The sequence below is a fragment of the Vombatus ursinus genome, unplaced genomic scaffold (assembly GCF_900497805.2).
Source record: "Vombatus ursinus unplaced genomic scaffold, bare-nosed wombat genome assembly UNPS02014839.1, whole genome shotgun sequence".
Taxonomy (NCBI): domain Eukaryota; kingdom Metazoa; phylum Chordata; class Mammalia; order Diprotodontia; family Vombatidae; genus Vombatus; species Vombatus ursinus.
Window position 1 is genome coordinate 5,265,070 of NW_020954617.1, and position 15,297 is coordinate 5,280,366.

Here is a 15,297-nt window from a genome sequence, read left to right on the forward strand (position 1 = left end):
AAGCCCATACAAGAAGTAAATGAGAGACCTTGGATTTGAACTCATGTCTTCTGCCTCCAAATCCAATGAGATATTCTAACTTAGACTTTCTTAACTCGGGGTCCTCAGAACCCTAAGGGGTCTGTACATACAGGGATGGGAAAAGATTATATTTTTATTTCAATATAAGTGGTTTCCCCTGGAAAGGCTTACATGAACTGATGCAAAGTGAAGGGAGCAGAACCAGGAGAACACTGTACACAGTAACAGCCACATTGTAAGATGATCAACTATAAATATAACTTAGCTCTTCTCAGCAATACACTGATCCAAGACAATTCCAACGGACTGATGGAAAATGCCATCCACATCCAGAGTCTGGATGGAATCCAACTGATGGGGTCTGAATGCAGATCAAAGCATACTATTTTCACTTTTTTTGTGTGTGTGTTTTTTTTTCCTTTTGGTCTGTTTCTTCTCTCACAATATGACTAATAAGGAAATATGTTTACATGACTGCATTTGTATAATCTACATCAGATCGCTGATATGGGAGGGAGAGAGATTGATAGGGTTAAGGGGACACCATCTTGCAGGGGGAGCATTGTTAGAATGTCCCACTGAGAACTGAGTGTGGACATAGGTGTTGGACAGCAGGGACATTATTAGAATATCCTGAAAAGAACTAAGTGTGTACATAGGTGGATGTTTGGGTGCGGGTGGGGATATGATTTTGCTTCTTAGCATGCCTCTCCTCATCTTCCACCATGCCTGTACACAAACTTCAGAGCCGAGAATCTGAGTACCTGAGAATCAGGAGAGAATGCTCTGAGGCAGCAAGACCAGGAGACAAAATGACAAAAATTATATCAAATGAGTGTATTTTTAATTAACAAAAATCTATTTTCTCTCTCCCTTCCCCCCACCTCTTGAAAGAAAAAAGAAAAACAAAATATGTGGAGTCAAATAAAACTAATGACCCCACTGGTCATGTCCAAAGATGACCAACTCCCCCAACAATCAAGTCCCAAAAGGGCAGTTTATTTCTATTCTCATTTTTGAAAAATGAATGTTAAAAATTGTCTTAACATGTAATTGAAGAAAATAAAATACCATTAAAAAATAAGAGATTTTCTCCATAATCCTATATACTTTATTTTACGCATTTAAAAATATTATCCAGAAGGGGACCATAGGCTTTACCAGACTGCCAAAGGGTCCATAATCCCTGCAAGATGGTGTGACCTTGACCCTATCAATCTATACAGCCAGCCAAATCCTTATTTGGTCACGTCTCTAGCTCCTACTAATGCCACTGCCCTCCTTGGGAACAAGCTCGTTCTGCTCTGCGGGTCTCAGACATTTGAGTCACAGTGCATTCTGAGCCAGGACTGGCCAAGGCTACCATTGCTACAGGGCTCTGAATGGGCTGGCATCATGCCCACTCATGGGGTGTATGTGACAGAGGGACTCATCTTTGTACATTACAGTCTTTCTGAGACAAGGGGAACAGGTCTTGCCCTTGAGACTAAGGCTATTAGTCAATGATTACCTAGGAACATGAATGGAACACCTTCATATCCCATATAATCATGAGGCTTCCTGATTGGCCTAGAGTGATCTTGGGATTGGAAAATTGGTGAATGAGTGAATCCCAGATTGGTGAGGAGTGTTCTGGGGAGGAAGCCAGATGGAAAAGCATAGAAATTAAGTAGTATCCAGTTGAGACAAGGTAGTTTTCTTTTATTTGAATTTCCAATTGCCTTACCCAGGTGGGTTATTTCTGATTTTGTATATCCTCTCTTCCCTTAGAGATAACATCTAAAAAGCCTTATTCTCCCTGGTATGTAGAAGACAAAATTAAGGGGAAAAGGAAGCAGGTACTCGCAGACAGCCAGTTATGGTGACCGGGGTCCCCCCAAAAGGGAGGCAGGTAAATGAGGGATTGGTTTAATATATCTCTGAAGTCAGGGCACTAAACAGGCTAAATAAGAGACTAGGATGACTGCTAAGAAATCTCACCATGTCCATGAATTAGGCAACAGTGACACGTGGATCCTTCATGATGGAATCAGAGAACCTTAGAGATAGAAGAGAATTTCAGGAATCTAGTTCTTTCCCATTTTACAGGTAAAGAAACTGAGGCCCAGAGAGACATGACTAGAATTGAAAGCTAGCCCCTCTGCTTCTATAGCTCCACATCCTGTGCTCTTACCCTACCACCACAAATGGTGTTACTTAGTTTCATTCTCATCTCTGTGATGGCATTTCTGCTGCCGAACTGGGCCAGTCAGCACCACACCCAGGGAATTCAAAACATATCTTCAAAAGCCAGATGGCAGGCAGCTTGTGCAGGATAAGCAACCTCTGGGCAGTGATGGAGGAGGGGGCCTAGGATGGTACCAAAGCAAGACTATGTCTTGGAATCCAATGAGGGTTTAAGTATTCTCTCTGTTTACATGTGCATGCCTATGTCACTTTGCCTGTTTCTAGATTTCTTCAAGTGCCAATCTCAACCATGTTTCTATTTGGGTCTCCATGACTCTCAGAAGTTCTTAACCTGGGCTTTTTGGAGGCAATCATGGTTAAGTGACTTACCCAGGGTAACACAGCTAGTGTCTGAGGTCAAATTGGAACTCAGGTCCTCCTAACTCCAGGTCCAGTGCTCTATACACTGTGCCTCTTAGCTGTCTTATGACAGACTTATTTTTAAAAGCATTTTGAAAACCACATTCCAATATAACTATTTTCCTTTGTTATCCTATGTATTCTATGCATTTAAAAATGAGCCAGATTAATAACTGAGATTTATATGGAGACAGGGACTGGAACTGATGTAATGACTTCTCATCTCACATGAAAAACCTCCTCCCAAAGCAGCTCAGCACCTTTTCTGCTGACCTTTCCTATAGTTGGAGAGTTGCCTAGAGATGAAATGACTTGTCCAAGGTCATACATAGCCAGGGTCAGAGGTGGAAAAGACAGTAAACTCAGATCTTCCTGGCTGTAAGGCCAGCTCTTTAACCATTACACCACAAGTGTCAAACCCATGGCCTCTCCAAATATAATTGGGAAATATTTAAAAAAATAAAAATACAATAGAACATGTTCAGTCGTGTTGACTCTTCCTGACCCTGTCTGGGGCTTCCTTGGCAAAGATACTGGAGTGGTTTGCCATTCCCTTTTTCAGCTCATTTTATGGATGGGGAAACTGAGGCAAACAGGGTTAAGTAAGTATGTGGCCAGCAGGGATCCTTTTTTTTTTTTTTGTGAGGGCAATTAGGGCTAAGTGACTTCCCTAGGGTCACACAGCCAGCAAATGTGTCTGAGGTCAAATTTGAACTCAGGTCCTCCTGACTCCAGGCTTGTGCTCTATCCACTGCACCACCTAGCTGTCCCAGGGATCCTTTTGTATGGTTTAGTGGCTCCTGTTTCTACTTAAATTTGACATCACTGCTCCCCAGCACCCACACACACATTACTGTATTCCATCTGAGGCTCGAAATTTGGTGAGGTGGAGACTACAGGTATTCTCATCCCTATTTTGAAAATGAAGGAACTGAGGCTCAAAGGCGTGAAGTGTTTGCCCAAGGTCACACAGCTAGGAAGCGGTAGAAGCAGGATTTGAACGAAGATCTATCCCACTCCAAGTACGATACAACCATGACTCTATATACAGAGGGAGGCGTCCATTCCCATACTCTGTCATTTATTGAGCGCTGCCTGCTTGGCTTCCTGAAGAAATTAGGAAGACCAAGTCTAAGGCTTCTAGTCCCCCTATCCGTCTGAAACCAGACTGTAAATGAATCAACATTTGAACGTGTGAGAGTAAGCAAGTCTCTTACATGTATCAGCAATGGAAGTAATTGTTTATAAATGTGTGGGGTCTCTAGGGGAATCTCCAATTTTCTTTTCTTTAAACTGGGTCTTAGCTTCCCCTCTGCCTTAGCCTAACTTGAGTCACACTCCCACCTCCACAGGAGTTGGCCAGCCTCCTGAGAGCCCACCCAAAGATCATTCTGACCCATCAGCTTCTTGCAATTAGTTTTTCTGTCTGTGGGATTTGGGCATCCAATGCCCACTCAGGTGGGGAGTGCTCTAAAAGGGAAAAATCCAGGGGCTCTTCTCCTCCACCAGACACATTACTGTATTAGGAGTGGAGAGCTGGGAGCTAACTAGCTCACTGCTGGAGAGTACCGCTTTGGAGATGGACCAGGGTCCTGGCTCTGCCTTTTACTCACTGCAGGGACTTGGGCAATTCACTTAATATCTCTGGGCTTCAGCCTCAGTACAGAATGAGGGGGTCACTCTAGATGACCTCTGAAGCTTCTTCTAGCTCTAAATCTACGTATGAGTAAATGACCACCTGCCAAGGGCATCAGCTTTTACCAAATTAAACTCCCCACCTTGTCTGGGTCAGGGGCCTAGAAGTCGGGACAGTGGGCATGCTCAGCCTCCATGTACCCAGGCTGCAGTGTCACTGGACTTGGGAGTCAAGAGGGTTAGGGTTCAAATCCTGCCTATGCTTAGTAGTTGTGCAATCCTTGGCAAATCACTTAACCTCTAGGTGCCTCAGTTTCCTCATCTGTAAAATGGAGGGAGAAGGGAGAAAAGTGAGAATCTAAGGTTTCTAAGGTCCCTTCCAGCTCCAAATCTGTGCAGTTATGATCCCTGCATCTCAATGATCAGTCTCTAGGGATTATTTGCTAGTAGCAACCCCTTTATGGGGAGTTTTGGAACCCTTCCCACTTCACACATACAAGGGAAGGCCAGCATCTCCTGGCCGTCTTTTCTGAAGGAGCTGGGCTTGGAGACCCTGCTCCGTCCTGAGGGGAACACCAGCCTGCGGCAGGCAGTAGCCCTCAACCCTAGCCTAGGCAAGGAAATTCATGGGTCCCAACCTGTGACTAGGCACAGAGCAGGACAGCTAAAGCCTTGGAGACCCGCTTGCTTTATTCAGCTTATTTAATACACAACACAACCGTGGCCCCAAAGTGTGCAAAGTTAAAGCCTTCAGCCGTGGCTGGGGATAGAGGGGAGCTATGGGCTGGAGCAGCAAGGGAATGAGACTGAATGGACTGCTTTCCCTCCCTGCTGTCTCTGCTCCCCATCACCTCTGGGCAGGGTAGACTTAAGACCAAGTCCCTGTGGGCAGCTTGAGGGACCAGGGGAAGGGGGCAGAGACCTCCCTCTGGCTGGCGGGGCAAGGGGGCAGGGTACAGGAAGAAAGTCTCCTTGGGCTGGAGGCCCACAACAGCCACAGCCTGAGGGAGTGGAATGCGGCTGGACAGAGGTGGGGAGGGGGAGGCAGGGCCGAGGAGAGCACCATTTGCTGTGGGGTGAGGGGTGTGGGAAGCACCCTACAGGACAAGAAGCTAGGAATGCTGGGGTAGGGGCCTTCCCTGGAGCCGCCGCCATCCCCGCCTCAGAGTTAGGGCCTCAGAACAGCCCATGTTTGGAGAAAAGGAGCAGGGTGCAGCAAAGAGACCTGAGGCAGGCGCAAGCCCTGGGCAACCAGGCTGATGGGCTCACAGGGGCCTGAGGAGTGAGCTGCTCCTGAGAGAAGAGGAGGCTTGAGTTTTCTCCAGGCCCCTGGAGAGAGCAGTCCTGGCTCAAGGGGAAAGGAGGGGGCTGAAGGGGGGGGAGAGACCACAGCCTCCTAAGGGGCCAACTCTGGCTCCCTGCTCCCCTCCCAGAAGGGCAAGGGTTTGGGAACCCGTAGTGCAAATCCATGGGGGCCACTCAGGCCACTCAGTTACGGAGGGAGGCGCCTGAGGGGGCCCCACGGGGAACTCCTCCACCCCCTCCTCGGCCACCACCGCCGTCCTCAGTACAGCCGCTTCTCATAACTGTGAGAGAAGGCAGAGAGAAGGCAGAGTTAGCATCCATGCCCTGTCTCCATGGCAACCCTCGTCCACTCCTGCCAGAACAGTACCCAGAAACACCTACGGAGCTGAGGGCAGTAGAGACAGAGGGGGGAGGGCAGAAGACAGCAAAGGATGCTGGATTCGGGGCTTTCTCCCTTCCCCCAGCAGCCAAGTCCAAGACATGCTGAGGCCAGGGACAGAAACAAGAGCGGGTGATATCACTTCGGCAGGTTCAAGCTGATGTACCCCTCTACAGCACACACACAGACAAGAGGGTTAGGAGAATTCTCCACATTCCCTCCACCTGTGAGTACCTGTGAGTGATACAGTAGAAAGAACACTGGCTCTGGGTTCTAATCCCCCCACTCTGATGTTTTCTACCTGTGTGAATTTGGACAAGCCATTTAAATCTCTATGGACCTCAGTGTCCTCATCTGCAAAATGAGTGGGCTGGACAAGAAAGTCCCCGAAGGCCCTTCCAGTGATCCAACGGTCTTCGGTTTCCCCCACGACAACATCACCCTCATAGCTGGGGTCCCCCACAAGGCAATACAAGTGCCCACACTGGATCCTGGACTCCCTTGGTATGTGTGAGGGGCTGGTCTTAGAGGACCACGGTTTTAGCCAGCAGGAATCTCAAGAGGACATCTATTCCAACCCCCTCATTTTACAGATGAGGAAACTGAGGCCCCAAGAGGTGTAGTGGCTCAGGCAGTCAATGACAGAGCCAGGATCAGAGCCTAAGTCCCGTCCTCCAAATCCAGCAACCTTCCCACAGCACCACTCCAGGCCCCTCCTCCCTTACCACCCCCAAATGCCCTTAATGAGCTCCATCCCTAGACCTCCCCTGCCTCTGGCTCAAAGAGAGGGACTCAGGGGTCACAGGCAGCTTCAGCTCTAGGGGCAGCTCCCAGGAAATGAATGTTTCATGGTTCAGCCTGGACGAGGGGCACCGGGACAGTTTCCACCTGCCCACCTGACTTTGGTGGTGGAGGTAGCCAAGAGAGAAAAGAGGACAGGGTCATGTGTCCCGTGGTTGTACCCCAAGGTCTACCCATCCCAGCCCCACCGTGTCCCCCAGCTGCCCCAGCCCACACTAATTTCTCTACTCTACTCTACACTGGGCCCCAGGCTTCGCAATTACTTACATGGCAGAAAGGTATAGCTACGGGAGGGCAGGGCAGAAAGAGACACAGGTTAGATGCCCGCCTGGTGCCAGGGAAGACAGGACCCCTAGCTACCCCCAAACCAGCCAGTGCCAGGGCCACATGCCCCGTACTGCTGCCAGCTGATACTGCACCACCCCCTTCCCCTCACCCCTCCCAATACCAACACTATTCTCTAATCACCCTGCTTTGATGCAGTGCCCCTACCAAAAGCCCCTTAGCAATCTAGGCACCACCACCAGCAAGAGCCCAGCACCATTAGCCCATAGCATCCCCAGCTCTCCTGCTGCCAGCCACCAAGCCCCTGAGGCTGAGCCACCTCTATGTATAGGCTGGTCAGGTGGCCATACCTACCATTCCTATGCCAAAGGAGGAGGGGAAGGGACTTGATTAGGGGGCCAGAGATCTAGTTCGTGGGGAATCTTACAGAGTAGGTGGGAGCTTCCTGGAACGGATGGAGCCAACATGAGGACTCACCTGGGCCGGGCCGTGGGTGAGAAAGGAAAGCAGAGGCCTTGGAACTAAGCCAGCTAATGCCAAGAGCCTACCCTCCAACTGTGGGGTCCGTTTCCACCTCCTTGATACCCTGATCAAGCCCCATTACTGTCAGGCTTGGCAAGGGGAAATCTCCACACTTACGAATGGAGGCCATGGACGCCGCCTTCTATCTGAGCTGACATTGTCCGCTTCTCAAACTTAAGCTCTCCAGAATACATCATGGACCTGGGGAAGCAGGGGAAGGAAGGGCAAGGTTACAAAAGGGACAGGCAAGCCCACCCTTCACCCACCCACCACCACATCTCTCCCCAGCAAGGAGTACTGACCGCAGGACAGAGAGGCTCCGGGCACCAATATCCTGGCAGCCATGCTGGATGCCAGCGATGAGGTAGGGCACAAACTTCTGGATAGAGCCTTTGTCTTGAATGGAACCCGAGACACCCTGGGCAACCTTCACCTTGTCTCCCTCACTGCGTGGAGCAAAGAAGAGAGCTCAGGAACCCCGCCCTGCCTTGAATTCCTATACTCTATCTCACTGGCAGGTGAACTAAGGATGGACTGGAGTGGGGAGAGGCTTGAAGCAGGAACCCCACTGAAGTAGGATGGCAAAGACCCCCAGGATCAGAGCCATCCCTTGAACCAGCCAACTCATGGGAGGAGTGCACATGGCGCCTCTGGTTCAACCTCTCCAACACAGAACTCATCAACTTCTACCTCAAACCCTACCCTACTGAGTGACCCTGGACCAGTCACTTAATCTTTTTTTTGTTTGTTTTTTTGGGGGGGAGGCAATTGGGGTTAAGTGACTTGCCCAGGGTCACACAGCTAATAAGTGTCTAAGGCCAAATTTGAACTCAGTTCCTCCTGACTCCAGGGCCAGTGCTCTAACATAAAAAGAAAGGGGGGGGGGGGCAATCAGGGAATCAGGTTAAATGACTTGCCCAGGGTCACACAGACAGTAAGTGTCTGAGGCCAGATTTGAACTCGGGTCTTCCTGACTCCAGGGCAGGTGCTCTATCCACTGCACTGCACTGCCCTTAGTCTCTAAGACATTTGGTTGAAGAGAGAATTTCCTCAAATTTTTTTTTTAAATGAACATTAAAAATAAATATATGTTCTGTATGGCTTCACATATATGACTGATATATTGCTTGCCTTCCCAACTGGTGGAGAGAATAGGAAACTCAAAATTTTTTAAAAATGAATCTTAAAAAGGGAGTTTCTTCTCTAGGTGTTGTTTAGACTAACAAAATCGCAGGTCTTGCCTTCCTACAATCCTCCCCACTCCCCAAAATCCTTTGTTAAAGACCCTCTCGCCCTTCCCTCCCCGTCCCGACAAGGAAAGCCGCCCACCGCTAATCACAGTGACAAAGTGGGCTCTATCCTTGCCCACAGTAACCACAGGCAGTGGTAGGACCCCAGGACAACAAGTTGTCTGTGTAGGACAAGGGAGTGCAGATGCAGGGGGGGGGGGAGAGTGCCCACCTGAAATATCTCTTCTGACTGCTACTGCTCTTTTCCATAGCATCCAGGGACCCCATCCCCCGGTACTTCTTGAGCCGTACCCCATCGGAGAAGAAGTACTCGCCAGGGGCTTCCGTGGTGGCTGCCAGCAGGGAGCCCATCATCACTGGGGAAGCGCGAGGGACGAGAATCAGGCAACCAGCCTTGGGACACTTGCTCCCCGCCTACCTGTTCACTCCCAGTGTCCTGCTCCTCATTTCCAACAGACTGAGCAGCCAGCCTCCTGAGCCCTTTAGAAGTTGACCCACCCTACCGCTCTTCCCCCTCCCCCAGCTAATCACCTGTGGAGGCTCCAAGGGCCAGCGCCTTGACCACATGCCCCACCGTCTGAATCCCACCATCGGCAATGACGGGGACTCCAAAGCGACGGGCGTATTCTGCCACCTTGTACACAGCGGTGCCCTGAGGCCGGCCACATGCCATCACTGCCAGGAGAAGGGGATGGCAAAAGAAAGAGACATGAGAAGCAGCCAGGAAGACCCCAGTCTGAATCCTGACAATGGCTGTGTGACCCTGGGCATTTTAACCTCTCTATGTCTCTGGATATCCATCTGTAAAAGGGGGTTAAAAACAGCACCTACCTCATAGGGTTGCTGCAAGGAGCAAGTGAGTTAACATATATGAAGTGCTTTGCAAACCTTTAAGCACTCTATAAATGCTAGCTATTATTATTTTTTATTTTGTTCTGTTTTGTTTTGCTTTTTGGCTAGACCGTGGAGTTAAGTGACTTGCCCGGGGTCACACAGCTAGTAAATGTCAAGTGTCTGAGGCTGGATTTGAACCCAGGTCCTCCTGACTCCAAGGCCAGAGCTCTATCCACTGTGCCACCTAGCTGCCCCCCCATTTTTTATTAACAACAACAATAACGACGACGACGACGACGACGGCCATGACGTTGGAGAAGAGATAGAGATGTTGGGCTCGGCTACAGAGACCTCTGCTGGCATGAGTTCAGCCCCACAGCCAGCTCATTTCCCTAGGGGTTCTACTACTATGAGGGACTTTGCCATGCAAGGAAAGGGGGAGAGGAAAAACTAGAGGGGGGTTGGGGGGTGGGACACAAGACACAGACACACACACACATGCATTTCTACAACACAGAAGCATGACAAAAAGGTACAGACCCACGCAGCTAAATGCCCCCAAGCCCTGGGGCAATATTATCATTCTGCTCATTGTTTCTAGTACCACTAACAATACTAATAACTGGCATTTATGGCTTCATGGTTTGCAGAGGGCTTTCAACTGTTGATTCATTTGATCCTTACAAAAACCCTATGGGGAAGGCGCTATTATCAAGTCCACTTTACAGACATACAGAGCTCCGTCAAGTGACTTTCCCAGGATCCCAGAGTTCTTAAATGTCTGAGGCGGGATTCAAATTTGAGTCTTCTTGATTTCAAATCCCACACTCTATCCATTCCTGCCCAGCAAATACTAACACACCTTTGAGTTCAACTTCTGGCTCAGATACTAGTTGGGTGAGCCTGAGAAAGTCACTGAACTCCTCTGTGCCTCAGTTTACTAAGGTGTAAAACGAGGGGGTGGGACCCAATGGTTTCTGAAGTTCCTTCCTCGGGCAGTAAGCACTGGTCCAGGGGCAGGAGGAGAACGATGCCCACACAGCAACAATGCTGATGCAGGGCAATGCTAAGAGATCCCAGAGGAGAAGACGGTGGCCCATAGTGCCCAATACAAAGGTCCAAGAAATCTCCATAGAACATATTCTCTATATTTCAAAGTCACCCACCGCCAGATACTTTCACGTCATGGGATCTTAGAACACAGAATGAGAAGAGATCTTACAAGACCGCAAACCACTCCATCATTTTACAAATGAAAAATCTGAGCGCCACAGAGAAGTGACTTATCCAAGGTCCCATGGATAATAAGTATCAGAATCAAGATTTGAATCTGGTTCTTCTAACTCCAAACCAGCGCTATTTCTTTCCTCTTAATTTTTAATTTTATCTTTTTAAATTAACAAGCATTTTATCTCCCACACCTACCCCCAACCTCAGTTTAAAAAAAATAAATAAAAATTAATTAATTAATTAGATAATTTAAAAAAGAATGAGAAACCCTTGTAACAAATATGCGGGGTCCATGTGTAGCCAATGCTATTACTATTACACTAGCAGGAGGGATCAGCACGGGCATAGCCAGATGGGTGCCTGGGTGACACTCACCTTCCTGGGTGATACAGATGGAGCCACAGCCCATGCCCACTCGAAGACCGTCCACACCTGCATCAATCAGGTTCTTGGCCTGTGCTGCCGTCACCACTGTGGGCCAGGGGCGTAGGAAAAATGAGGATCTGGATATACTATTCTTGCCCATAATGAAAATAACTGAGACGTCCCCTTCCCCATGAGAAGCATCCCACTGACAGACAGCACAGGTTGCATGAGGGTCTGGGGACTGCTACCACCACCACCCCATTCCTGAGGCCACGCCAAGGGCTAGGGAGCCTGGAGGACAAAGGAAAAGGGGAAGGGAACTGGGAAGGAGAGAGACCATCAGGAAAAGGGGAACCCCAGACTCACCATTCCCACCAATCACCTGCAGTTGGGGGTACTTCTGTTTGATGTAGTGCACCATAGCAATCTGATACACCGAATTCCCTTGAGACGAGTCCTGGGAGAAGGTATGAATAAGGATCTCAGGTCCTCTCCTAAGCAGAGGAATCCCCTTACCTGGGATGTGGGCTTGTGAAATCCCTGAGCCCCAACCCTAGGAAGAATCCATCCCCCTGAGTCACACCCCATGAGAACCTCCCCACCCCACAGCATACCCAACTTCCAGGTGCCCCCTTTCAATGCTCTCACCAGCACGATGACGTCGGCACCAGCCTGCGTAAGCAAGTCCAGGCGGTACTTGTCATCCTCCCGGGTGCCCACAGCGGCTCCGCAGAGCAACTGCTTGTGGGCATCTTTGGAGGCCAGGGGATAATCCCGATTTTTCTTCAGGTCAGTCCGGGCAATGATGGCTACCAATTCATCGCTGTCATTTACAATAGGCAGCTTTCCTAGCATGGAAATATGGGAGTTCAAGAAGTGGGCAAAGGCTTATCAGATCCCATATTTAAGTCTAAGGAAACATAGTTTTTCTTTCCTTTTCTTTGGGTGGGGTGGAGTAGGGAGAAGGGTTGAGAGGTAAGAGTTATTTTACTATATCACCAAAGACTGCCATGAGACATATGGCGGTGCCTGCTGAAAACAGAGTTCTCAGGGACCAGAGGCAAAGACGCAAGAACTTGAGTCTTTGCCTCTGGTCAGGCTGATTCTAGGGGTAAGATCTTTGAGCGAGGGGGAAGCTAATTTGAAATCCCAGCCTAGGCCTGGGTCATTCCTTTCCTGTTTGTAAAAAAGTCTACTCTGGAATACTCATTCTAGATTCACAGCCAAGCCCTTCTCCTTGGGAGCCCTGAAGCAGTCCATGGTCAGGCCAGGCCCATGAAACAATAATAACTGACCTTTATATACAGCCTTAAGATTTGCCAAGCGCTTTAAAAACCTACAGTCCACTGACTGGGAAATGGCTAAACAAATTGTGGTACTTGAATGTCATGGAATACTAATGTGATGTAAGAAATACAATAAACATGATAAATACAGAGAAGCATCAGAAGACTTATATGAACTGATGCAAAATAAAGCAAAATCAGGAAAATGATACATACAATGACCACAACAACATCAACTGCTTCTTTGCAGGGGCTGAGGTGGGGGGGAACATTGTACATACAACTTCAAATTTTTTTGCACTGTGTCAATTGTTTTTTACTGAATTTTTTTCTTTTTTTTTTTAAATTCTTTATTATAAGGGATGGCTTTCTGGCAGCAAGAAAGGAAAGGATACAGCGGGAAATGTAAATGATGTAAAAACAAGAGGTGATGATAAAAATCCATTTTTAAAAATGGATTAAGTCCAAAAAGCTTTTCAGCTTGCTGAGTAAAATGCCCCTCAGCATACCCTTAGATACCCTCACCATCTGCTACTGGGCAATGCTCAAATTTGTGTTCCTGCTACAGTAAAGGGCATCCTGGGCCATGTCCCAAAGGGGCTATCTGATCCAGGGCAGGACCCTTCGAGCCAAGCTGGCTCTAGCCTCTCATGGGCCAAAGCCATTCCAAGAGGCACAGGAAGACCAGCTATGTCCTCCTATAACAGTAATGCAGGAGGCCCAGGGAGGGATAGACCAAGCTAAAAAGGGCTGGCATTGCTTTCTAGGTTTGGTACTCCCCTAGTACCTTTCTTGCTGCGCTGCAGGATCTCATTGGCTTCTTTCAATGTCACGCCTGCTGGTGCCACCACCAAATCATTCCGACTTGTCATCACCTGTTGTGGGGGAAGTAGAACAGGTGTGTTTGTTCTTAAGTCAGAAGGCAGCAGGGGAGGGGAACCTTCCCTCTCAAGGGTACTCAGAAACCTTGTCGCCTAATATGTCCTACCAGTATGAGCCATTTCAACCTCTGCCTTAAAAGGTATCAGGCTTTGGGTCATGGCCCACCCCTGCCTAGCAGGCTTACCTCACTGAGATAGGTCGCATGGTCCTTCTCGGCAAGGAAATCTATGTCACGGGAAGTCACAATGCCCACCAGCTTGCTGCCCATGGTGCCTGTCTCAGTTATGGGGATGCCTGAGAAACCATGCCGCTTCTTGGCCTCCAGCACATCACCCACTGTGTGTGTGGGGCTCAACACCACCGGATCTGTGATAAAGCCCTGTTCAAATTTCTGAGGACAAGAAAGAAATAAGGTAGGAAGGAGGCTGGAAGCAAATAAGAAGAAAAATGAGGGCAGAATGTCCTGCTCAAACAAGGCAGGTGCCCAGATTCTGCCTGCTATCAAGGCAGCTCCTATGGGGTATGATGTGGGCCAGTGGAGACCCAATTCTTCCCCCACACCCCACCCTGCATCACACCACCCATGTTACACAGCAGGGTGAGAGTAGCCAGGACACTAAACCCTGGTACCTGGTAGGTGTTTGAAAATAAAGTTAATGGTACATAGGGATGTGTCCCATTGGCTATGTACAGAGTAAATGGAAGCTGTTCTGCTGGCCAGGGTCCAGGGTCTCTCCAAAGAGTCCAGCACTCACCTTGACCTTGCGCACCTCATTGGCCTGGAACTCAGGAGTACAGTTATGGTGGATGAAACCAATGCCACCCATTAGCTGGAAGGAACAAGGAGTGGCATTAGAATTAACAGTGTTGTCCTCCCCATACCACCAAGCAACTCAGTTTTAATTCTTCCAAAGTGAAAACCCAACTGATCACACCCCAACCCCACAGCCTCCAATCTGCTCCCTCCCCACTCCCTAGAGCTACTCACAGCCATTGCAATGGCCATATCGGCCTCAGTTACGGTGTCCATAGGTGATGAGATCAATGGTGTCTTCAGAGTGATTTTCCGAGTTAGAGCTGAAGTCAAATCCTAAAGGCAAAAAATAGTACAAATACAGGAGAGTGGAGGGGAGGGAGAAGATGAGGTGAGATGTGGTTTGAGGGTAGAGAGGAAAAGCATTAGTTAAGGACCATCATCCTTCTCTTCTCCACAATATCAAATACATGAAAAGTTCCAACCAGCCCACTGATCTGTCTCTGAGGACAGCAAGAGGTAGCATGCAGTTGGACAGGGGAGTACTAGGTTAATGACATATCCTGAAGTCATTTTCAGTCATGTCTGACTCTCAGGGACCCCATTTGGGGTTTTCGTGGCAAAGATACTGGAATGGTATGCCATTTCCTTCTCCAGCCCTTTTTACAGGTGAGCAAACTGAGGCCAACAGGGTTAAGTGATTTGCCCAGGCTCACACAGCTAGTAAGTGCCTGAGGCCAGATTTGAACCCAGGAAGGAGTCTTCCTGACTCCAGGTCCAGCACTATCCACAGTGCCACCTAGTTGCCCTGAATAACCCTAACTGTCCCTTAATGTTGTTTTTGAATAAATCATCCACTGTGTTCAAAACGTGGCATAAAAGTTATCAAGGAAACGCAGGCCTGAAGAAGTGGGGGTAGTCACACATTGAAATCAAGGGGTAACTGACAGAAAGTAGTCCACTGGTTGGAGATGTGAAAAAAAATAATAAACTGAGGAAGGCCCCCAGAATGTTGAAGAGAGCTCCTTTGATGAAGTTATGGCAACTGTCTACAAATCTGCAACTCTGGAAGGGGAAGGGCACTGGAACAGAGAGAGAGAGAGAGAGAGAAAGAGTGTGTGTGTGTGTGTGTGTGTGTGTGTGTGTGTGTGTGTGTGTGTG

At 48.7% G+C, this 15,297-nt stretch overlaps 1 protein-coding gene across 3 annotated transcripts in view; it reads right to left on the reverse strand.

Annotated features, from left to right (window-relative positions):
- Positions 1-4,911: 4,911 nt before the first annotated feature.
- Positions 4,912-15,297, reverse strand: part of IMPDH1 (inosine monophosphate dehydrogenase 1) — a 16,657-nt gene continuing 6,271 nt past the window's right edge. For all 3 annotated transcript variants that reach the window (XM_027840135.1, XM_027840134.1, XM_027840136.1), the window contains 12 exons: positions 14,371-14,472; positions 14,138-14,212; positions 13,567-13,773; positions 13,288-13,375; positions 11,863-12,062; positions 11,581-11,671; positions 11,224-11,319; positions 9,316-9,459; positions 8,996-9,140; positions 7,837-7,980; positions 7,652-7,735; positions 4,912-5,828 (listed from right to left, as the gene is read on the reverse strand). In XM_027840135.1, coding sequence (XP_027695936.1) covers positions 5,807-5,828; positions 7,652-7,735; positions 7,837-7,980; positions 8,996-9,140; positions 9,316-9,459; positions 11,224-11,319; positions 11,581-11,671; positions 11,863-12,062; positions 13,288-13,375; positions 13,567-13,773; positions 14,138-14,212; positions 14,371-14,472 — 1,398 coding nt within the window. In that variant the 3' untranslated portion in view covers positions 4,912-5,806. The remainder of the gene's footprint in view (positions 5,829-7,651; positions 7,736-7,836; positions 7,981-8,995; positions 9,141-9,315; positions 9,460-11,223; positions 11,320-11,580; positions 11,672-11,862; positions 12,063-13,287; positions 13,376-13,566; positions 13,774-14,137; positions 14,213-14,370; positions 14,473-15,297) is intronic.